General features: G+C 41.4%; 1 protein-coding gene across 3 annotated transcripts in view; it reads right to left on the reverse strand.

Annotated features, from left to right (window-relative positions):
* EMCN (endomucin) overlaps positions 1 to 23,900 on the reverse strand; it is a 55,150-nt gene that overhangs the window by 20,116 nt on the left and 11,134 nt on the right. For 2 of the 3 annotated variants that reach the window (XM_017736860.1, XM_017736858.1), the window contains exons 2-6: positions 18,854 to 18,913; positions 16,499 to 16,600; positions 15,992 to 16,099; positions 8,937 to 9,056; positions 1,848 to 1,880 (exon numbers count right to left, since the gene is read on the reverse strand). In XM_017736860.1, the coding sequence (XP_017592349.1) occupies positions 1,848 to 1,880; positions 8,937 to 9,056; positions 15,992 to 16,099; positions 16,499 to 16,600; positions 18,854 to 18,913 (423 nt within the window). Of the gene's footprint in view, positions 1 to 1,847; positions 1,881 to 8,936; positions 9,057 to 15,991; positions 16,100 to 16,498; positions 16,602 to 18,853; positions 18,914 to 23,900 lie in introns of all 3 variants that reach the window. The other variant, XM_017736859.1, reaches the window with a different exon arrangement.

Genomic DNA, 23,900 nt, shown 5'->3' on the forward strand with positions numbered 1-23,900 from the left:
TGGCTGTCTCGTTGTGATAATGTTTTCATAGCATGAGCAAGAAGAGACTTCTCTTTCTATATGGACTAAACAAGGTTATTATGGAAGTGGTAAACAGACTGAACATCTTAAGGGTTGTCTTTTTACATTGCCAGTGGGAGAAGGGAGGAAGGTGGGGGGAGGAGGAGAGTTCTGAAGGTGGTATAATTTTTTTTCTTTTTTTCCCTCTTTTAGGTCTGTTAATAAACTTCTTTATATTCTTTCAAGTTTGGTGCCTGCTTTGCATTTCTCCATATTCTTATCTCACAGCAGATAAACAGTAATGAATATTTTGGACCAAACCACTACACTAAATTGGTGTTTCTGCCCGGTTAAAACCGAACCCGCGACATAACTCTAATCCATGGAGTTACAGTAACAAATAAGGTTTGTTTTTCCCAACCGTGTAGGAATTCCCCTTCCTTGAAAAACTGATTTTAAACTTATGCCCACTATTAAAAAATGTTTTTGTGGTTGTTTTCTTTCCCCCTTCCCCACTCTTCTACCCTTATTTGTCTGGACACAGTCAGAAACCTCCTGGGGAAAAATTATCACTTACTAAGTGTTTGTGTGGTGCCTAAACAATACAGTCATAACTGAGACATTCTAATGCTATAGTGCAGGAAACAATCATTGCCCAAGACTTTATCTCTGAAAAATGACTGTTTCTTTAAAGCACTTTCCCTCGGTGCCTGTTTGCTGAGGGGTGATAATGTAAGGTTGGAAACTGAGCCATCATCAAGTGACTAAAATAATTCCTATGAATTCTTAATTCCATGTGATTGCTTCAGATTTCCCAAGGAAATACTACTGCCTTTTTTTTACCTTATCTATTATACCACATGATATAGAGGGCAAGCAGGCAATTATCACAGCAATGAGTTACCCTGGATACTGACTGGAAATGTCAACAGAAACAAACTGCACTGAAAAACAGGAATATGTATCCCTGCATTTGTGCAGGAGATGTGTGCCTCTCCTCAGGAGAAAAACTGAGGACTGAAATCCACTGCGTTTTTTTCCTGGTTATGTGTTAATTGACCAAGATGTGAGTAATGAAGGAAAGAAAAAACCATAGGTCAGCATTTTAACTACTTGTGACCATCAATAAGAAACATGACAGCTGAAAAGAAACAGTACTGAACAAAATAGAGTGAGGAACTAAAACCTTAAGCTCATTTCCCCACTTCTTTCATTAAAGTCTCACAAGTCAGCCAATCCTGTCTAGTTTCTCTGGATCTCAAAGGTATTTTCCAGTTATGGAATAATCTGGGATCAGAATAAAAATGAATTGGAGAAATACATCCATCATGGTAACAGGAGCGTCAAGATTCTGCAGGCAGCGGCAGCAAGAACTGCAGAGACCAGTACAGAAGAGGCTGTTTCCTGATAAGCCCAGAAAAAGGAAAATAGGACAATACAGGTTCATTAGCACAGGAAACTTGCCTTACTCTGGGACTTGCTGCTTCTAACTACAGGGTGAGGAATGAGAGCCTGGCAAGAACAAGCGCCTTGGTAAACACTCTATTTATATCAGCTTCCCATGGCATCATGTAATATGCCAGGCCTGATTTTTTTTGTGGTCCCACCACGTTTTCTTTCCAGTATCTGCTAGTCCAACATGGTACTCAGCTGAAATCACAGCAAAGTTACTCAATGCTACAAGCTGAACATCACTTTTCTGCTTCTCTGTACTGTGTGTCAGGTTCATTATTCCCCTAGATCCTTCTTGCTCCCTGAACATTTCCTTTCCTCAGACTGTCCCTTTCCCACCCACACCAGCCTTTTTTCATCGGTGTGCATAGAGCAAACCCTTTTATTGCTCTTACTTGTTAAACTTGTTGGAGAGCTCACGGGAAGGCCTGCAATAAAACAGAAGGAATAGTTTTGTTAGTATCTGTTTTAGACATCCAGAGTCTTCACATCATGCAAACTGGCAGGCTCTAGCAACATGCCAACAGCATTCCCAAGCCCAGAAAGTCTGAGCTGTGACATCCCTTGTAGATGGGAGCAGAATCCGAAGCCCAGCCTATGCTAGGTTGTTATTCTGCTCAAGGGAAGAAAATCCTGAATTAATTGATACATTCTTAAAGAACTCCTCCTTCCAAAACCAAGTAAGTGCCTGGGAATGAATAGCTGACCTTTAACTGAGAAGTGAGTGTTTTAATAAAAGAAACTAATTGAGACATATCTTCAAGAGTCACAAAAGCCTTTAAAAATAAATCTTTGTTTATTACCTTGGTGTTTTTGGCTAGCAGACTGCCCAGCAGCAGGAGTAAGAGGCACTGGTAATGAGGAAGAAATTGACCTTACAGAGCACTGGGCACGATGCTTACTGTCTCACTACTGTCAGCTTCCCCCAGCTACTTCACAAGTTTTTGGGGCAGAACACATATTTTTTGTTAGCATGCTGCTGTTTCTGTGTGTCTAGACTGTAGCAGGCTTGGAAATTAGGGCAGCTGTGAACACCTCACATTCATAGGCCAGCTGTGGACAACCATCACTCCCATAAGGACTTTTATTACATTGCATTAAATCTCTTCAAGTCAAAGGGAGACAAGCACCTAACTCCTCTCTGTCTTTGAGAATATCCACCTGTGTGAACTGGCTGCAAAATATTTATCTGCTTGTACAAGACTGACTGTCTTTTGCAAGGGACAAGTGACTGACACTTGGCCTGCCTCTTAAGACCTTTCACACTGGATTACAGGAGCTACCAGGGGAAAAAATATATCCTATATAATATATAAAAATATATCATATATAATATATATCCTATATATATATATCCTTATATATATATATATATAGATAAGGGGAAAAAATACCTCAGGCATTATATATCCTCAGCAGCCACTCATTCTTTTGAGCTATAAATCATAGAATCATTTAGGCTGGAATAGACCTCCAAGATCACGGAGTCCAAATTTTGACCAATCTTCACTTTGACAACTAGACCATGGCACTAAGTGCTACATCCAGTTGTTTCTTGGACACCTTCAAGGATGGAGACTCCACCACCTTCCACCTATTCCAACGCTTGACAACTTTTTTTAAGAAGAAATTCCTCCTCATATCAAACCTGAACCTCCCCTCATGCAACTTGAGGCCATTTCCTCTTGTCCTGTTCCTGGTTGCCTGGGAGAAGAGACCAACACCCACCAGACTATGCTCTCCTTTCAGGCAGTTGAGGAGAGTGATAAGGTCTCCCCTGAGCCTCCTTTTCACCAGGCTAAACACCCCCAGCTCCCTCAGCTGCTCCTCATAGGAGTTCCCTCCAGACCCTTCCCCCGCTCCATTGCCCCTCTCTGGACATGCTCCAGCACCTCAGTGTCATTCTTGAAGTGAGTGGCACAAAATTGAACACAGGATTTGAGGTGTGGCCTCACCAGTGCTGAGTACAGGGGGAAAATCCCTGCCCTGGTCCTGCTGGCCACATTATTCATGATCCAAGCCAGGATGCCATTGGCCTTCTTGGCCACCTGGGCACACACTGGTTCATGTTCAGACAGCTGCTGACCTGCACCAAATCATAGCATTTGGTTACCTTTCTCAAGGCTAGAGAACATTTTAGAAGTTCCCCTCACTGGGTCTCTTCAGTGCTGCCAGAGCATCTGTGGGGGAGTGGTGCCTCTGACCCTGTCCCAAGAGCTCCATGGGAGGATATGACCCACCAGTGTGGCCTCCACGTCCCAGCTGTGCCAGGCTGGGGGATCACAGAGGCAACATCATGAAGGCAGCTGTAACTCCAGGCAAGCATTAAGCCTCTCCCCTGACTGCCCAGGTTGCAGCGCCCCTCTAAACCAGGTTCCCCAGGGAGTACAAATCCACTCTTACACCGTCACTGCACTTTCTGAGCTATGGACTGATGCTTTGCACAAAGACAGCTCCTACCAGCAGAGCTGTAATGCACATTATTCTATTGCTGTGAATATACTCTTTGAAAACCAGAATGCTGCTCGTTTTCCTTCTCTCTACGCCCAATTAAAACCATGGATCACTTCAGCCACTGGGGTGCAAATAACTGCTTTTGCTAATAGTACATGTGACAAGATTTTAACTGCATTTTAATGACAAACATTCATGAAAAGTATGTTTAGGTTAAAAAGCTAAGTACTTAAAAGTCAGCAGTAAGAGCTCTTCTTGAACATACTAAATATTTGTAATGCTAAGTATCCTGAATATACACAGTTACCTCACCCTGGCTTCCTAGAATGCAGAGGAGACTGTTTTCCTAAGGTTTTTGTCGTCTCATCAATCCATCTGCAAATAGCAATATCACTGTGCTCAAAGAGGATCTCTGTGATAAATCATTAGGCAACATTTGTAGCATGTTTGGGCAACATTACCAACAAAACCAAGCAAAAGCTTTCAGGAAGTTAATAAATCACTTGTCAAAGGAACAACACAGAGTACAGAATGCAGCAGAACACATACCTGGCATTAAGGAAACATCCTAACATGACATGATTGCTGCTTACCAGAATACTGCCTTTCCTTCAGCCTGTAAGACGTGGGATGACATGATAAAAATACCATGCGATCACACAGGATGTGGTCAAACTAGCAAACTGTAAGGCCCTATGTGTGGATATTCTTGGACAAAGGCAGAAGACTGTCAGCTCTTACAAATAGGTCACTTCTCGGTGAAGTGACTTTGAACCTCTCTCTCAAGTCTGTGGAACTTTCCTTTGAAAGAACATTAAAACATAATTATACATTTTCCCTTGCATTCACTCTTGCAAACAAGGTGAAGCATCTTGGCTCAAAGTAAAACAAATAAATAAATAGAAAAAGCATATGAAGCCCAAGACTGTCACCCAAGTTCACCCCAAAGATTTAAGGCTTGTCAAACCTGAATGCAGGCGACGTAAGGCTCAGCAAACAGGAGGGGCTGTGGGACATGCTTCAGCACCCACAGGCACAACCAAAAGCCTTGCAGCCGTCCTGGCCAGACCTTGCCACTTCAGTAAACCTAGACAGCAGAAATTACCCCAGGTAGGAAACATGACAGCATCCCCTGCCCTCTCTTTCTGGGCCTCTGTTATTTTTTAACAACTGCACACATCTACACACAATAAAACTACCAGCATCTTTCTGAAAGGTATCTCACCCAGGTTTTGCTAGAGCATGAAAAATTAAATCAGAAAATTCTCATGCCTTCCTCTCTCTCCCTGTCTCCAGTATGCAAGCAAGGCACCAATTCACCCTCTGTTCAGAGATTGCTTAATCCTGCCATGCAAACAAAGCTGGGCTCATCGGAGTGATTCAGCAGGTGCTTTCAGTTTGCATTTTCTAAATAACCATCCAGTGCCCTTTTTGGGGGGGGGCCTCACATGTTGCTGTTCTCCAGAAAGAGAAGGACAGAAGGAAAAGCAGCATTTCACTGGGTAACAATTACTGTAGTTGCTCTAGCTGCCTGTACAGAGCTTGCTATGTCCTTTGGGGCTGCAAGCAAGATGCTCTGCATAAATAATTTGGGAAGATTTCCAGATCCATCATGAAAAGTGAGGTGTGCAACACTGGCTGTGCAGGTTGCCTCCTTGTGCAGTAAGGAGGACAAGGATAAAAAATTTGGCACCTGACCATGGTTTTATTTGAAATTACCTGCCTGAGTCAGTTCAGCACTGGTGAGAAGCTTGACAGATGGAGAAAGAGACCAAAAACTAAACTCTCCCTATTCTGTTCTCCAACAACTGCTACCTAAGCAGCCTGGATACCCTGCAGTTTGCTACTTCTGTTTTTTGGAGTGCAGCCATATCCAACTGTGTTCACTGGCAAAACAAACGAATAAATTTGGCTGATTACTCAGAGGGGATACCACAGTATAAATCAAAGCAAAATTAAAAACTTGAAAAAGGCTTTCTTGCCCTGACCACACCATAGACCTGTAATAGTGTTAACTGAGGCTTTGCTATGTTTTCCATCTCCCAGAAACTTCTATTTTTGTGTCTTTCTCTTTGTGAAGGAGCTGAAGATATGGTGGGTAATTTTTATCTAATATCACTTTCCAGAGTTCCTACAGTTTGTGTACAGAAAGAGTCAAACCCTACTAGTCTTACTCATAAAAATTTTTCTTAGGGAGATGCCTCCTGTGAATCAAGTGAGTAGGATTTATAATTGGAGGAGTGCAATAAAGATATCAATAGATGAAGCAGGTTGATTCATCTGACAGTTTATTATAATAGATCATTTAATCTTACCGCCCTGCTGAGTGAACTTAAGCTCATACTGCTTTGTGGATTTTTTTTTTGTTGTTTAGATCACAGAATAAAAAGCCACAATACTTGCAGTTTCTCAGATGTATTTAGACTCTAATCTCCAACTTTTCATTAATTAAACAGAAGGAGAAAATTAAATATTAGCAAGCAATCCTCTGTGGAGGTGGAGAAGTAGTGGGAGGTATATTACACATGACAGCCAAAGTTAAAGAAGTGCCTGTGTCAATGGCACGCATGCAGGTTGCTCTCTTTGCTAAAAACAGTCCTGATTGCCCCCTCTAGCCTGGGTGAGCACTACGCAGCACCTCCTCTGTGGCTGGTGCTTTCAATCTCCTTTAATACAGCAATACCGTTCTCTGATATTCCTACAGCTTCCTACAGCTCTTTCCTCAGCTCCCCCACTCATCTCAGTCGCTCTCCAGCTCTCTGTAGCACTCCTCCCACACCCTGATCTTTTGATATGGATGATTGGAAATTTCTCTGCAAAGTGTGCTTTCTCCTTTTTCTGCATCAAGAAAGGAAACTTTCACCAAAATGGCATTTTTTTAAAAATGGAAAATGGTCTCAAAACTAAACATATTTAGCCAGCTGAATTATTTTGGTTGGGCATACCAAATAGAAATGTTCTGGTTTGGATCCATTTCACATTAATTTGTCTTCCTTTGAGCTCCCACACAGAAGACGTGGCTCAGATAGCATAGCTTGCAAGCTGAAGGTATCTCCCACAGGCTGCAGCCTTGGCACACAGCCTCTACTCTGGTGAACAAAAGGCATCTAGTCCCTATATAAGCCCCTGAATGCAAAATTCTGGAGACCCAGCAATAAATAATCGAATGGCAGGGAGAGAGGTGGCATTTCCTCCAGCCTCAGCACAGGATGAAACAACTGGCTTCACACTTGCATTGCTTTAAAGTTATCAGGGTGCAGCATATGGCTTCCCCTGGGCCTGAGCAATTGCACACAGGAGAAGGGATCTGTTTAGAAGGAGCCAAAATATTTTTTCTTAAAGCCTTTAACACATACAGAGAATAAGGGAGCAAGGGTGGTCTGAGGTGCAACCATTTGGGATAAGCTACCTAACACATCAGGGTGAGAAAGGGGATTTCTTGCATATACAAGTTTCAAGAAAGGAGCAAGGAGCTGGTGCTGTGAGGAGACAGGAAAGGTGATAGCGTGGAAATCCTGCTGTGGGCAGAAGTGATTTTGAAATGGCAGTTTTATGGGAACTCGGAGCACTGGCTATGCCAATGATACCTAGACTGACTTCCCCTGGATAGATAGGTTCTTTCTGGCTCAGCCAGGCAATTATAGTTCTGGCATCTCGGGTAGTCTCTGAGCTCAAGAAGATTTATTGGTTTTACAGCAGAGTGAGCTGAGTAAGATGATGACTTTTGCAAACAGACCCCAGGAAGGTTGTAAAACTTTCTTGATGAATTTTAAATGTAAAATGTAATTGTACACACAGCATAATAGGTAATTCAGTACATGATACATAGTCAGATATGCATTCAAATTTAATTTTAACCTGGAGAATTTACCTGTGTGAGAGACCTTTTAATTAAAAATGTTGTAATTTACTGTTTTATTGCAGTACACCAATGGTGAGGTTGCCATACTATGCCTGTATTTGCCAAAAGACATGAAACCTAATAGGAAAGCCAAGTAACCACAGGTCACAGTATGTGCACTATGGGGAATGGGCTTATTGAAATAATTGCAAAGAATTCTCTCTGAATCACTGGCCTTGAGTTGACTTTAACTTCCTTAAAATGCTTATAATCTTTTTCCATGCTTCTAAGCATTTCAATGCATACTGAGCATATGATACTGCTCCACTTTCAAATCCAAATCTATCCTTTATGAGAAAAATCACAGTACACACACGTGCTTATCTCCCACAAACACAATCCAGGGGTTGTAAACAGAGTCTTGTATCCCTTGGGGGAAGTTAAACAATAATAATAATAGTAGGGATATTCAAACAATGACAGCATCCTTGTTGGATTTACACACATGTAGCTAAGAGTAAGTACTAAATGAAGGCCCAAGAGACCTTAAGAAGACCTGAACAAGTGGTTCTTCAAAACCTAGGAAAGCTAAGCCAGCTAGAAGCATAACAGATGATCATTCATATAACCTGGGATCTGCATTCACCACAGGGTTTCTTAGTGAATACATACACCAAAACACACCCAGAAAAACAATAAAACCAAATTGGAGTTGGGAAGAATTAATATATTTTTGACCTTGCATGTGACCACGTTGTACTTTGAACAACATAATTTAATTGGTAATATGCATTAAATTTCTCTCCAGATTTTTTTAACAACTGCAAAAATTATAGCTATTTTCTCCTTTGTCTCCTCTGCCTTGCAGACAGAGAATTTATCTTAATGACCTCCTCTGACAGTCAATGCTACACAATGACCTCACACAGCATATATGAAGATCACTATTATCACTTGTAATTTATATCCTCCTGTAATGACACCACATATCTCAACTGAATGTTTGGAAGTTCACCCATCACTCAACAGAACTTCAGGGCTAGATGACATGGACACAGTGTACCCTGCATGAATAAGATGTGGTCCTCATTCCAGAACGAAGCACAGCAAAAGAAGAAAAGACTCAAAATTATTTGCATCATTTTAACTGCTTGTATAGAGAGAGAAAGTGTATTTTTTTGAGACTTACCTGAGGTTCCAGAAGCAAAAGTGCTTCCTTCTGTACAGACTGTAGAAGAAAAAGATCCCATGGTAGATGCAGCATCCAAACTCCCATTTTGCGCCACTTGCATTCCACTTGCCTGTGTAGCTGGAAATTAGAGAGATGTTCAGCTAAGATGCACCTGCATAAGCACTGTCTTAGATCCTGGACCATTCCTCAGACAAACACTCTGACCATCACAGAAAAGACTTAAGGTAAGAAAGCACTACATCTTCTGGTAACTGCCTCTCAAGGAACAAATCATCCCTATGGAATTGTTACCACTGGCATAGCTGAGGCATCTTCAAAGCACATTGTACCAAGAGAAACAGCCTCATATCTGTGACAGAAGACAACCCTGAGCTCTGAATTGGGAGCCTAGAATAGTTAGACAATCTTGCACCAAGAGCAACATGAGCAGAAGAGAGAAGCTCAACTCACTGCCCTCCATATTTTCCTTCATTTTAAAAATCATTCAATCAATCAATCAAGCTTCAGTTACAACTATCACATAATGTGACACTGTATAAAGTTGAAGGGATTGCACTTAAGCAAAGAGTTAATTATTTCATTCTGTGCTGTTAATGCCTAGGAAATAACATATCCCTGAATATTAATGTATGAAAAATAAATTGTCTTATTTCTGCTCTCAATCAGTCAACAGGAGATCAAGGCTATTGTGTCACAAGATTTACAGCCTAAGGTGAGGCCAAGCAACAGTGCAAGGCATAACCTGAGCCCATGGAACTGAAGGTCACTGAATGACGAGAAATAATTTAAAATATTCCAGCATTGCCCATAATTCCTACGTCTATACTCAAACCTCAGAATAACAACAGGCAAGACAGTGCCTACTGAATAAAACATAGAGGTGCCCAAGAGTAACCTTATACTTCCTGTCTGATATAAATCAGAGAGGCAACTGAGCTGTAAACTATTTTCAGTGCCTCTTCATATGAATTTTAAACACTGAAACTAAAACAACTCTAAGACATGTTTTAGTCAGCGAGCAACATCACACACATGCAATATATAAATCTTGAGGAATGCTTCATCACACAATTTATCTAGAAACTGATTACCAGTTTGGCCCCTTGAAGAACCCAAAGCTCCCTATTCTGCCACCACACACCTTTAACTTGGTCCTTCCCTTCCCCTCTTGTTCATTAGATGCAGTACCTTAGAAAGGCAAGCTTCAATTTCCAGTAAGCTAAGAAAGAGTGAGTTAGAGCCGCTGGAGTCAGGGGATTCATATAACTTTGGAAACTGAGAGAAGCTGGGCAGCCAGGGATGGTGTCTTTCAAGGCTGAGGCATGAAAATTATGCAAAACAAGCTTAAGTGCCTAAAACTTTCAGTGGGATTCTAGTGATGAGAAGCAGAATTTCATGTCAGCTTCCTTCAGAAACTTCAGCATTGTACCCCTTCAACATGCAAGTCTAACCTGCAGTAGAGATGAGTATAAAAAGCCCCTGTACCTCATTTTTTACTATAGTATAGTGCAAGGATCTGAGAATGTTAACAATTTCTACATTCTCTTCATGGAAGCTTTGAATGAATCTTGAAAAGCAAACTTGTTCCACGTTTGAGTCTTATTGTCGTGGCTTCAGACTCAAATTTTTTATGTCAAATTTTAATCTGAGATCAATTTTTTAAAAAGGAAAGAAACCTGAGGTACCTACCTCTCCCTACAAAATGCACAGGCTTGTAGCAGTAACAGCAGCCATCTTGTGGCTCCCTTGTCATAGGTTAGTAAAGGATTGCATGGGAAAATGAAAAGTAAGTTGGAATAACAGTAGGCCTTCATGTGCAGAGACACTCAAACACAAATATGCTTTGTGAACACTGCAAAACAATCAGGTGTGTGGGAGAGAGGAGGAGGGAGGCAGCCGGTTCCCCTGAAACCCCACAGAGGGCTGTTTTCCCATGGGGATCACTCATTCCACGCATCTTATCAGTCCTGGCAGCAACCCAGCCTCGGGTGCTCCTCTTGTGTTTAGGAACTGTGAGAACAGATTGTTCTCAGGAACACGGGCTGTGCACTGGATATGCCTTGGCAGGGGATCGGGAGGGGAGGGATGATGGCATTTCCATTTTATTTTTTTAAAAATTTTAATTGGGTGAGATTCTTCCAGTGACCCAGGTAGCACCAGGTATGAACGAAGTATGACTTACACCTTTACCTAGGGCTTGGCATGAAGCTTATTGCATTTATTTTGTCAGACTGCAGAACAGGCTGAGTGCTCCCTGTGAAGGGGTGAAGTAGATGCGCTACAGGGCAAAAATCCGTGTGCCAGTTTTCACCACTTCCAAGACGAAAAACGCAACCTGGTGGGTACGGTTCCCTTAATTCCACTGCAAAATTAAATCCTAGCAACCAAATTCTCTGCTGACTCGTGGCTTTGAAGCAGCTTTTAAGCAGCAACCAAGCCTCATGCCTAATGCACAGCACAGGCTCTACCACCAACACATTTAGCAGATGAGACAGCTTCTGCACCAAAAGCCTGTGGGAACAGAAGCATCTACACCCAGCCACTGCTCATGTACGGAATGCTGCTAGAGATCTGCCTGCCTGGTAAATCCCGTAACTCATCTCTGTGCGAGCTTTAATTTGATCTCGGCGGCAGGAGACAGCACAAGCCCTCGCTGCGGTGGCCGCGCTCCACGCGGGAGCAGGCGGTGGGCTCTGCGCCATGACTCAGTGCTGTCGGCCCCGCTGACACATCGCTGCAGGCATTCGTGCGCCTCGCCTCAGCCAGCTGCAGCGGAGATTCCTGCCTGCTGCCAGGGGGAGGCCTGGCCTTGCAGAAGAGCAGCACAGCACAGAAGGGTGGCTGCAGCTGCTGCTGCTGCAAAAGCGCCCGCATCATCGGTTAATGGGTTTGTTGTCAACAGCTGATTATGAATAAAAATGGTAAAGCAGTATAGAGTGTAAAATAGCTGTCCACATGGGAATGATTGCTGCAGCAGCAATCTCTGGTGGTGATGCAGCTCTCCCTGCTGATACTTTGATAAGATAAATGACAGTGTGTTAACACGTATTTGGAAAAGGGATAATCAACAACAGGGAACCTGAAGCTGCTCTGCAAAGCTGCTGTCTGAGCTTCAGGAATTTCCTTGCTCTCTGTGCTCTGAAAACACTTCATTCTCTTTAACCTGCTGAAATTCGACACATATCCTCACTTGATCTTAGCATGGTTTTCTACTTAACCTATGCATAATCCACATATATTATGGCATTTCCAATCCCTACAGTACTTTAAATTTTCTTTACGGTAAGCTGTTACCTAACTAGCTTTGACATTGTAAGATGCTTCAAGTAATCCACAAATACTCTGCGTATATTCTGTGCACTGCAAAGAATATAGACATCTGTATTGTATGTGTTGATACCATTCTTGACCAATTAATCAACCAAGGAAAGACTTTTAAGGGGCAAAACAAACTCCACCCAAACCACGTTAAAACACCAGCACAAAAGGTTTGTTAGATGGAAGACTAAAGCTTTTCCCTTGAGCTCGTATTTTCAGCATTAACACACATACACATTGCCCCCATAAGCCTGAAAAGCCACTTGCATTAATGAGCGCACAAAAGCTTTGAAAAATCCCGTTGTATCAATCCCAATGACATTTTTGCCCATTCAGAGGAATGGAAATTGGCTAGGGAGGTAACCAAACAGATCTCAGTTTTAATGTTTACATCCATAGTTGATTGCATCTGCTGTCTGCAGCTTTATATTTTCTGGTAAGCAAAACCCCAAAGTATTTTAAAATACGTATTTTAAAACTTGTCACTGCATAAAATGTCTCAGCAGCCAACTATACTCAGTGTTTACCTATAGTATGAGTTAACAACCTGAGGAAAATTGAGCAATACCTGTTAGTATAATGCTTTTCTGGTAGCGTTCCTGAAGTAAAACTTCCTTTTCAATTACCAGTAGTTTGATTAAAAAAAAAAAATTAAATCCTCCACTGTTTCCCTTTGTCACTATTTAATAGTTAATATACCATTGCACCATAATGTATCATTATCCAGAAGAGTGGCATGACATCACTCAGAAACACAACAGTCAAAAATCCACTCTTATTTGTCAATTAACATCTTGAGTACTGATCTTATATAAGATGCTTGCTCCGTATCCAAGGGAGGAACAACAGAATTTTTTGTTGCATTTCATTTCTTATTCCCTTTGATAACTTCAAGTGTCCCAGGATACGAAATCCTGATTGCAGATGCAATTTTCTGTGGTGTGACACCATATAAACTCTTGTTTTAAGGGCCTGAACCACACACGTGAGGTCACTGACTAAATGCGAACTCTTGGATTTGACACCTTATCTTGATAAAAAAGAAGGCTAAGGAGATCAGTCTAATGTTGGCTTCTAATACAATAAACAGGGCAGAAAGGCAAGAAGGAGAGATTGTACTTGTGGCCTGCAGAGGAAAAGAACACTGAAGTCTTAAAAAAAAATGAAGGACAAAGATGTTTGCATGATTTCAGTGTATGGAGCACCGGGGGCTTTTCCTGGATCTATAATAAAAGGTGACAGCAGCCACAGAAATTGCAGCAGAGACAGGAAGCCCTGTCAAATCTTAGTTGTGTGAATGCAATCACTTGCTGAAGCTTTTAGCAGGGATTGAAGCAGAGAAAGGGATGACTTCCATTACAAAACAACAGAGGTGCCTGCTTTCTACTAAAAATCAGATGTAGCAAAAGTAAATTTTGAAGTGTCATAAAGGCACCACCAATTTCTGCTTCAGTTTCATACAGCCAGTGCAAAAAAGGGGAGAAATCAGTGCTAGTGAAAAAGAAAAAGAGAGCAGCCAACTTTCCTCTCCTGTCCATTTTGAGAGCAGGAGTTTTGCTGTGCCTGTGCTGGCTTCAGGGAGTGCTGCTCCCCTAGCCCGGTGCTGCTGCCGGGGATGCCGGCAGGGGCTGGGAGGATGCAGGGAAGCCAGGGACACCCTGCTGTGCCCATGCAGGGGGTGGAAACGCAGGGATGGCTGTAGCCTGCAGCCCGATGGTGGCTGAGAGGTCTGAGGGTTTTCTGCAAGGCCAGTCACACACACACAGCCCCTGTGCCACGCCCTGTCCCAACACCAACACCTTGTGCCCCATCCCACTCCTTCGTGCTGAAGCCAAGGCTATGATTTTCTTGAAATGTAGACCAGAATTTAGTCTTAAAAACCCACTAAAATTTGTTTTCACATACAGATATTTCCAAGGACTACTTTTGCATTAAAAGATGATACACATTGTTTTAACTTAGGGCATTTCCGATGTCCGGGACACACTGTCCCAGTTTTCCTTCTTACTAAGGGGATTGAGAGACATGTAAGCCCTGTTTTTAGGTTAATTTACCAAGCATTTTTTAATCACAAGTTGGTGGTGGAGGGTGCTTAGCTTAAATGAAGAGTTTTAAAACGAAATCACAACACAAACAGCTAGGGACTGAACTCTAGCTGATGGGAAGAGAATGCAAGAGGAGTGGAAAAGAAGCACATTGCTGAAAGCTTCTTGCCCAGGCCCATCACACCTCCAGCACCACTGTACCCCCAGCACCAGTTTTTCAGTGCAGAGCAGTGGCTGGAGCTAAGCTGCACTGGCAGGCATGCCTTTCCTCATTAGCTTTCCTTCCCCTGCTGGGAGCTCTACCTGTCACCAAGGTTTAGTTCCAGGTGGCTGTGCTGCTCCGGTACCCACAAGCCAGGAACCTCTGCCAAGCTGAAAGGACCAGGAATCACATCCGTAATGCAACGTGCCATGCTGTGGGCTTCTGACAGGCCTGCAGTGTCACAAATGCAAGCTTTAAGAGATTCTTTGGGGCCTTTGGTATCACTTTGAGCAGCCTGTGCGCTGGCCAGGCTGTATGTATTCTCTGACTCATTGACACTGGCATTTAAAAGCCAAGCCAAAACCCCAAAGGTTTTGGGCTGACAGTCAGACCACTCCTTACACAATGCACAGCAGGAAAGCTGCATCAGTAGAAAATGAAACCACAAAGCGAAAGGGGAATAGTTCTCCAGGCAGCTTAGCAGGCTTGGGTCCATGAAGGGTGGCTTTAAAGGAAAATCTGCACAAAGAAAGCGTACAGACTGCTTCACAGGAGTCCCTTTTTAGGCAAACTAGCCAAGGGAAGAGAAGTCACATTCTAATAATTTGTCACAGTTCAGTATGCTATAAACATCAATTCTGAGTGCATTGGTGTGCCACTGACTACCGAGATAAATATCTGGAGGGTTTATTTTTAACTTTTTAGTTAATTAAATATTAAAAAAAAATGAGTGTTTCAAAGCTCTGGCTCATCAAAAGACTGGAGCAAACATTTACGGTGCACATCACAGACAAGCAAGGGAGACTAAATTTCCTCTTAAGTTTACGAAGGTTCTTTTGGATGTTATCATACTTTTTTAAATTAACCCAACTACTTTGCTGGGTATGTGGGTTTGATTTTTTTGTTTGGTTTTTTGTTTGGGGTTTTTGTGGGTTTTTTGTTTATTTATTTGGGGGTTTTGTTTGTTTGTTTTTGTGTTTCTTTTTTTTTCTAAATTCCAATCTGATATTCCAGGCCAATACACATGGTATTCCGAAGATTTATGGGAAATAAAAGTATCTTATAGAAGTTTCTTATAAAAATAAGAAACAAGGAGGTGTTGTTTTGACACCCTTCTGATCACAAAGAATAATTTTTTTTGACTAAATTTTTATTGGAAAAAAAACCCAAACAAAGAAGAAAGTAAAAAATTAAAACTGTTCCAAATACATCTCTCTCAATTACAGGGAGATTAAAATCCAGTGTAATGGCTTCAGATCACCTCCATTACAAATTAAAGGTGTAACTTTCTTTGTGGGGGATTCTAGGGCAAGATTCATTAAAGATATATAATATGGTAGGATGAATAGCTCTGCTTCCCCAAATCACCAAATCCAAATCACCAATCACCAAGCTACTCTCTTTTTGACCTCCTTTTACTGTTTCGCAGTTCTACAGAAATGTAGCATAGAATGAATCAGAAATGGCTCAATGAAATCATCACTTACTGTTTGCTGTGCTGAAACTTGTATTTGCTGCTGAAGTCACCACTGGTGGTCGTGGTGTTGTACCTTGTGTTGCTTGTTTTGTAGCATCAGTTGAAGGAGGCGTGGAGTCTAACATAGGAAAGACATTCCATTTATTTCCTCAATTTTGTAAACACACATAAAACACACCTAACTGCCCTGCTTGCAGCCTGATTTTAAATTATCAAAATGATATTTAATTTAAATTCAAGAATAACAGGGGCAGGGTCCCCTTCACTGCAGAAAAAGCCACTCCCTGTCCCATAGGTGGGTCATCCCACTGAAGACAAGCCTGTGATAATGCAGTTGGAAGGCATAGCTTGGAGCTTCCTTTAAGACTGACCAAACAGAAGCTCCTGCACACATCTGCAAGGTTTCACCAAAGAGTTCACTCTCTGTAAAACAAATTCCCAAACCAAGAGACACTCCTGCTTAATTTCCTCAATGATCACTAGAACAGCATCAGTTAACTTGGAGATTTTCACTTACTGCTTGCGATGGTTTCACTTGCAGCTCTGGTTGAACTTGCTACCAGCACTGACGCTGTCAATGATGTTGCCTGTGAAGCTGTCGTATTCACAGGATCCACTACTGCAAGAAAGGCATTCACATCATTATTGATTTATTTTATCATGCCTAAAACAAAAATCACATTCTTCTAGCTGTGTTCTCTTACCAAGGCAGTGAATTCCTGTTTAAAGGCTGGCCCTTACAGAGCTTTATTACCCACATATTTTGAAAGACGATTGAAAGGGTTGATTTCAGGGGGAGATTTGGCCTGTGAACAATCTGCAAGTTGCCTACTGAAATGTAGCCACTGTACCTTCCAGCCAGCCCCTAAAGGAGAGGCACATGATCTTTGGGGGTTATATAGAGGTGCTTGGTGCGACTTCTAAGGGAATAAGTGAGGGGAAAGGAGCCTGGTGTGGATGGATGGGTTCACTGTGCTGCTGGACTACCCCTCTGAGCAGCACTTTGCTGCATACCTGTTTAGCAGGAGAAGGGATGTAAAATCTCCATGAAGAAGTGTGAGTGACACGTGGGAATACAGCTTATAGATCACAGGTAAAGAGATGAAGGGGAACAGACTCCACTAGTGTTTGGGCAATTTTTTCCTGTGCTTGCCCACCCTGAGACACATTTGAGTCTTCTTCATTGGCCAGCTTTCCTAGACCTTCTTCCTCTGCACTCAGATTTCTGGGGAAAAAGGAGCACCCAGCAGGCCTTCCTCTTTGGAGTACAGTAACGCTTAGGACATTGTGGGTGATATGAATAGTATTCTCTAGTAAATTATATTCCTTGGGGTGAACTCGGTGCCCTTTGTATGGTGGCTCCTGTTTCTCTCTTCAAGAGAAGTGAGACTTGGAGGAGGGGAAAGGGCTCCTGCAGGGATCCCTTTCCAGACACTGCTGATATGGACAGACGGGAGCAGAATTGCCCAAACATCACTAAAGCAATAGCAAGGTTTAAATCACCTTGTCTTGCTGTGTATGGATGGCATCCTGCAGGTTCCATGTACCCCTGGCACTTGCTCAAAGGAATGGACTTACCAAATTACAGCCAGGGAATCTGGACTAAAAAACCCCATAATGAACCAATTTAAGAGTTGAGTTTTCAATTCTGTAATCTAAGGCAAACAGGAAGTGCTACTGTGAGCTACAGAGGCTCATGTAAATACCTGACAACTAGTACCTCTACCTACCTACTACCCTTTCTAGCATTTTTAATGGATGGCATACATGAAGGAACAGGAATAAAGCATTACATGTAATTTTCTCTCATATGACTTAAGTACTTCTAAATGCAACATTCACACTGGAACTTTTAAAATATAACTCATACTCTCTTTCTCTGCTCTCAGTTTTCTGGCTGTTCACCTAGAATAGCAATGCCTCAAGGAATGCCTCCCCCTTGTTCCACACTCACAAATTGCTTTAATCTCATACTGGGTTTCTAATGCTTTTCTCATAGTGGCATAAATACCAACACTGCTTTCCCTTCCATGAAAAAAAGCTGCAAGAAAAATTTCAGTGAAACATTCAAAGAGCTAATTCACTGTGAGGTGTTGGGCCTTTATGAAGTGTCTTTTAAACAGACATAAACATCAGGGTTTTCGAGAACTCCATAAAAGAACTGCAACACAATTTGAATAGATCTAAATCTTCTGCTGTAACAAACATAATACATGCATATTTCACCTGGTTGCATCTTATCCACCTCCATTACTAGCACTTCAAGAGTATACTTCATAATCTCAGTGCTTTCAGCCCCACAGCAGACTCATATAAAAAAATAGAATACTGTGTCCATGTTTTCTTCTCTCACACGTATAACTTCTTGGATGCAGCAGTCTTCAACATTCAGACTAATAACGGAGTTCACATAATTGAAATATGGTCAATATTGATTTTTCATACATTTTCATAACAAAGCTGCACAATAAAGAGAATTGAATGTGACAGTCGAAGTTGTAGACCAGAAACACAGATTTTTAATGTCTGAAACAAGTATTTTCTCTGTTAAGTCTTCTTGAACTGGCAGTCTTTGGTAATTTATTACTCTCTGGTCTCATTTGAACCACTCCTTGAGAGTTTAGGAACTCACAGAACCTTTTTCACCTGAAACAAAAAAGCGTAGTCTGCTTAAATTAACTGGCTCCATACTAAGATACTTCGATCCTTCATTTGCAACAGAGTTTCATTAGAGACTCAGGGAAATACATTGCTCTACAATCAGCCTGTAAGAAATAATTCACCCAATTTTGCCCAGAAGCTGGAAAAGCTGAAAGCTAGAAAGACAACAGGATCTTCAGAACACCAGATAACAGCGAATTGGAGCACTTACCAGCTTTTGATTTTACTGCAGAAGCGCTTTCACTGACAGTAGTGGTTTGATTGCCATCTTCTGAAAGAAACGCAGAAAGAATCACGTCACTTCTGCACATTCCGGACCTATTTAGCACTACAAAGTCATAATACCAGAGAGCAGCAAGGACCTTCCTGGAAAATCAAGTTCAGAAGCTTATTAGCAGAAGCAACCAAATCATGTAACTGCTACCAACCTTTTCAAGCTGTATCCTAAATCCCTTCATTTTGCCCTGACTGCTGTAATGGGGAGCATCTGCTGCTGCCTCCCACCTCGGACTACGGTGCAGTTTTCCCACTGGTGTCTCCCAGACTTGTTGGTAGGGGGAGATGGAGCAAATTAAAGTTTTTTGCTCTCTCCTCCTCTCCTTGAGTACAACCACAGCTGCTCTGAGTCTTCAGGGTGGAGGATTAACTAAAATAACTGGCCACTGGAGTAAGGAGCTCTTCTCCTGTCTTGAAGTAACAAGATTGTACTTGCTCCCTGGCTAGTATAAGCACTTCAGGAAGGCTTTTCAGCATCACCCTGATCCCTAAATGTGAGGGGAAGAGGAGAATTCACAGAGCATGGCTTGAGAAGCACCACATTGAGTAATGACTGACGTTCTCCATTGTCCTCAACACAGTGCTCCAGCTATTGGGATTTTACTGCCATAAATGATGCTAGTCTTAAAAGGTCATTAGTAGGTGCCTCTTCAATCTTACAAAACAAATAAATCATCCAAAAAAGAAACTTCAACAAACAAAAAGAAAAGTAATTTCTGTCTCTTCTTACTGTGTTGAAAGGTTGTAACAGCATAACTCAACAAGTGTTTTGGCTTCAAGCAAGATTTTCAGTCTTATTGCTAGGATATTCATATTTTTCTACTAAAAGAAGTTGGGGGTGTTGAAGGGGGTGAAAAAGCTACACTGACTCAGAAACAGGCATTTCTCAACCATTTTAGATGGCTGTGAGACAAGTACAGGTACATTTGTGGAGGAATAGATCAGCTCTGTAACTGAATGGGAGAGGAAAACGGCACCGGCTAATCCGCATGTGCTGTCAGATTTGAAGCATGACATCCTGTCAGGCTGCATTAGCATGCTGTAATACAGACATGCTAAACTGAGTCAGGACACCATGTCAGTATTCTTGTGTGACTCCATTCATGGTAATATCTGCTGGCATTCTCTCTTTTGAGAGAACAGTCAGAACAGTCAGTTTTGTTCCCTTTGCTCAGTGTACTGCACTCCGATTAACATTTCACAAGCATCACCCGAAGCCTGCAAGAGCCACAGATCTAACCTGGAAAAAAAAATACATAATACAATTGCAGGGGCTCTGCAGAAATGTATTAAGGTTTAACCAAACGAGCCCTTACAACTTCTCTCCAAGCAGTGTGCCCTCTTGGCACCTGCATGTGTGTAATAGGTCTCAGCCCTTTCCCAGTGAGTCTTACTTTCTTGGGCATCTTTTCTAGGTATGCTGTTGCCTTCATAATGCCTTGTCACAGCACATGCTGGCCCAGTTTGATATGGGCATATCCTATATAAAATTAAATGAGTCCTCTATGGGCCTGCTGCTGCCCCAGCTCTACTCCCCAGAACACAGTCACACCATGCACAGACTCGTGCACATTGCATTTAAAATACAGGTTTTCTTGCCATTTAGTTACCCAGTCACAGTAATGCTTCATAGCCCACACTTGAAATAATTGGAAAACAAATTTTATCCAGAGAGACCTAAAGGCAATCTTGTTTCCCTAAACAGTGAACATTTTTCCATCTCTTCATTCTCATTATGTGCTGCTGACAAAGCTCCTGTAATCTCCCACACCACAAGGCCACAGCAGTAGAACAGAATGTTTTTTCAACAGTGCCTACATTTCATATGGTTTTGTTTTAACGTACCTCAGTATCTACCATGTCTGTAATGCCAGCTAAATGTACTAGCTGGCCAATCAGCTCGTTCCCAAACTCACTCTTCCCAAAACTCTCCCTCTAACTCAGCACGACTTTGTAGAAAGCTCATTGCAATATTTAGATTATTCATCCTTTAAAGATGTTCCATTTAATAACCATGTTGATAGGCCAAGGTTTCCTTAAAACTAAAAAAATGTGAATATAAGTCACAGTTTTATTATGACTCACTATTGGTTGATTTTATCACAGGTTAGAGATAAACTAAGGTAAATTCAATTAACAGAGTACAATAGAGTCTTATGAATTGTTTTCTTGAAATGGTGAATAATTAAGTAAACTTTAAAAATAAGTTGAAAGCAACATATAAGAATGTTTAAAACTTGACAGGATGGGGGGGAACTGTTTGATTAAAAGAAATGATAGAACTGGTGGCTTATTATGCTCTTATTTGCAATGTTAAATTGTAACTAAGGAGAATCCTATGGGGGATAAAAGCAAGAGATTAAAAATGATAGAGAAAATAATTTTCATCCATTAGAGACTGCTGATAGACAAAGAAAAGGACAGAAATCTTCATTTTTCTGCTCATGTCAGGTCGGCTGCAGCCTCAGATGATGGACAACTAAGTAAAGTTACAACTGCATTTTTTTTAGCAAATTTGAATGCAGTGATCCCTTTGATATGAGAGCACCTTGATGTACTCTGATGTAGGAGTAGCCAAATTTACTCAGCAATTGCTCCCACACAGAAACCACTGCTATTTGCTGTGTTTGCTGGCAATAAACCCAGCTAAAAGAGCACAGGTAACCTGTGATGCAGCATCCTTGAGTCTGGAGAATGCACATGGAGCTAAAAGGTTCTCAGACACTACACTGGGCTAAGTAAAGGAGGGATGGTAACATCCAAAAAGAAAAAAAAGAACAGACCAGGTCTTAAAGCAGATAATAAGGCAAGAAGAAATACAAACCAGGAGAAACGTAAAAGGAGAGGAAGAAAAGAAGGGAAGGGCAGAAAGGCCTAGAGACAGTAAGACGGTCAGGGTGGCAGGGAAAAATAAGGAGGAATTAAGAAGAGATCTAAGAACATGTGACACATGGCCACAAAACCAAACTAAAAAGAGAGTAACTGTTGTGATTTGTTTGGTTGGGTTTTTTTCTCTTTTAGTTTCACAGAATTTCCATTTATTGTCTTTTCTAGCTTAGATTTAAATGGCGTATTTGTTCTAAAATGAAAGCAACACTACATTCATTGGTCTTTAGATTTTGAAATGGATGAACTGAAACACTGAACTTACTTTCTGCTATTAAATTCAGAAGGGTTCCCTGAATTTAGACAGGACTGACCAATAGGCACAGTTGTCCTAAAACTACAGCTTTTGATGCAGGCTTTAGTCTCTAAGATCTGAGCTTAGAGTTCTCACAAGCTCTTAGCTCTCTCTCTTATTATTTTTACTTTTACACTGGAGAGATAAACAGGTTCTGACCTCGTGTTAATTAGATGCCTGTTATTGCTATAATCAGGACAGGAAACAAAAAGGAATGACTGCATGTTATTATATCAGTAATTCTTTTTATACCCTACAGGACACCACAGGGCACAAACTACGAAGTTTAAAACACCACATGAAACAGATAACACAAAATTGAATGCCAAAGCAATTTTTGAAGATTAATAGATTGTTCAAAGTATATATTGATTCTATTCATTACATGAATTACTGAATTTAAGTGCTGTCTGGTTTGGCATCAATATTTAACTTTGGAAAGAAATTATTTTTATGGGAAAGTCACTATCGTTACAGATAACAAGTGGAATGGCCTGATTGACATTTCTTTCACTTGACAGTGCACTAGATAGACAAAACTGTGTGATTAAAATCCTTCCATTCAGATTAAAAACTTGGTTCAGCTTCAGAATGTTGTTAAGAAGCGTATGGATTCCTGGAGGTGGGAAGTTACTGGAGAACTATAAAAATCACCAAGAGTCTAGAGAAAAATGACCTCTCAGGAAAGATTGCAAAAATTGCATTTGTTCAGCCTAGAGAGGAAAGGATCAGTGGAAGGCACAGCAACAGCAGTAGGTGAGGAGCTGCAGCTAAGACAAAGGAATAAACTTAAGTCCACTGAAGTTTTGAATGAGAAGTAATGGACAAGGGAAATTTGGACTGCAAACTCTACAGGTATTCCAGTGCCTGTGTCAAACTATTGGCATAACAGCCAGAAGCTGGTGTTTTAACCATTTTGCTGATGAGGATGTAATATATTCCCACTCAAAACCTGACCAATGCTCTACAGGCTGTAGCTGGGAACAATTACCAAAGACATGTCCTAAGGAAACCTGTACATAATAATTCCTTGCTTCAAGGTTATAAAGCAGAATCTACAGGTGTTGATACTATGTTTGTTTATTATATATTATCATAGAATCACAGAATGGTTTGGGTGGGAAGGGACCTTAAAGATCATCTTGTTCCAACCTCCCTGCTGTTGGCAGGGACACCTTCCACTAGACCAGTTTGCTCAGAGCTCCATCCAGTCTGGTCTTGAACACTTCCAGGGATGAAGCATCCTCAGCTTCCCTAGGCAACCTGTTCCAGTACCTCACCACCCTGACTAATTCTGCCCTAATTCTAGTAAAAAATTTATTCCTAATATGTAATCTAAACCTACGCACTTTCAGGATGTTATATTATGGTTGTTTGTGTGACCCTGGGCCTTTGCAACTACACACAAGTCATGGAGAAGTCAAAATTTTTTCAATTTCTGTTTTTCCACACCATCAGAAATAGTGATCACTTTCTAGCCCATGATAATTCTGCTAGCCCTCATGACCATGAAAGAGCCTCTGTAACCACTGTTCCAGCAGTACCCATGTAAAGACTGTATAGTCCATAAAAAACAAAATTGTCCTTTGTTGAGAAAGTGACAGCTGTCCTTGTAAGAAAATCTGGTACAGATCTGGGAACTCAAAGTTCCTAAGAAATAGCTACTGCCTGACAATGTACACAACTTATTTACTCTTACCTTTAAGCTCTGTTGTCTGGTACATTTTCTCTTTCATTTAATGCTGCTTCATTTTTACGTTCTCTTATCTGATCTTTCCCCAGGCCCAGTACAGTCCTTGCA

The sequence above is a fragment of the Corvus brachyrhynchos genome, unplaced genomic scaffold, assembly GCF_000691975.1.
Source record: "Corvus brachyrhynchos isolate BGI_N302 unplaced genomic scaffold, ASM69197v1 scaffold175, whole genome shotgun sequence".
In the NCBI taxonomy this organism is placed as follows: domain Eukaryota; kingdom Metazoa; phylum Chordata; class Aves; order Passeriformes; family Corvidae; genus Corvus; species Corvus brachyrhynchos.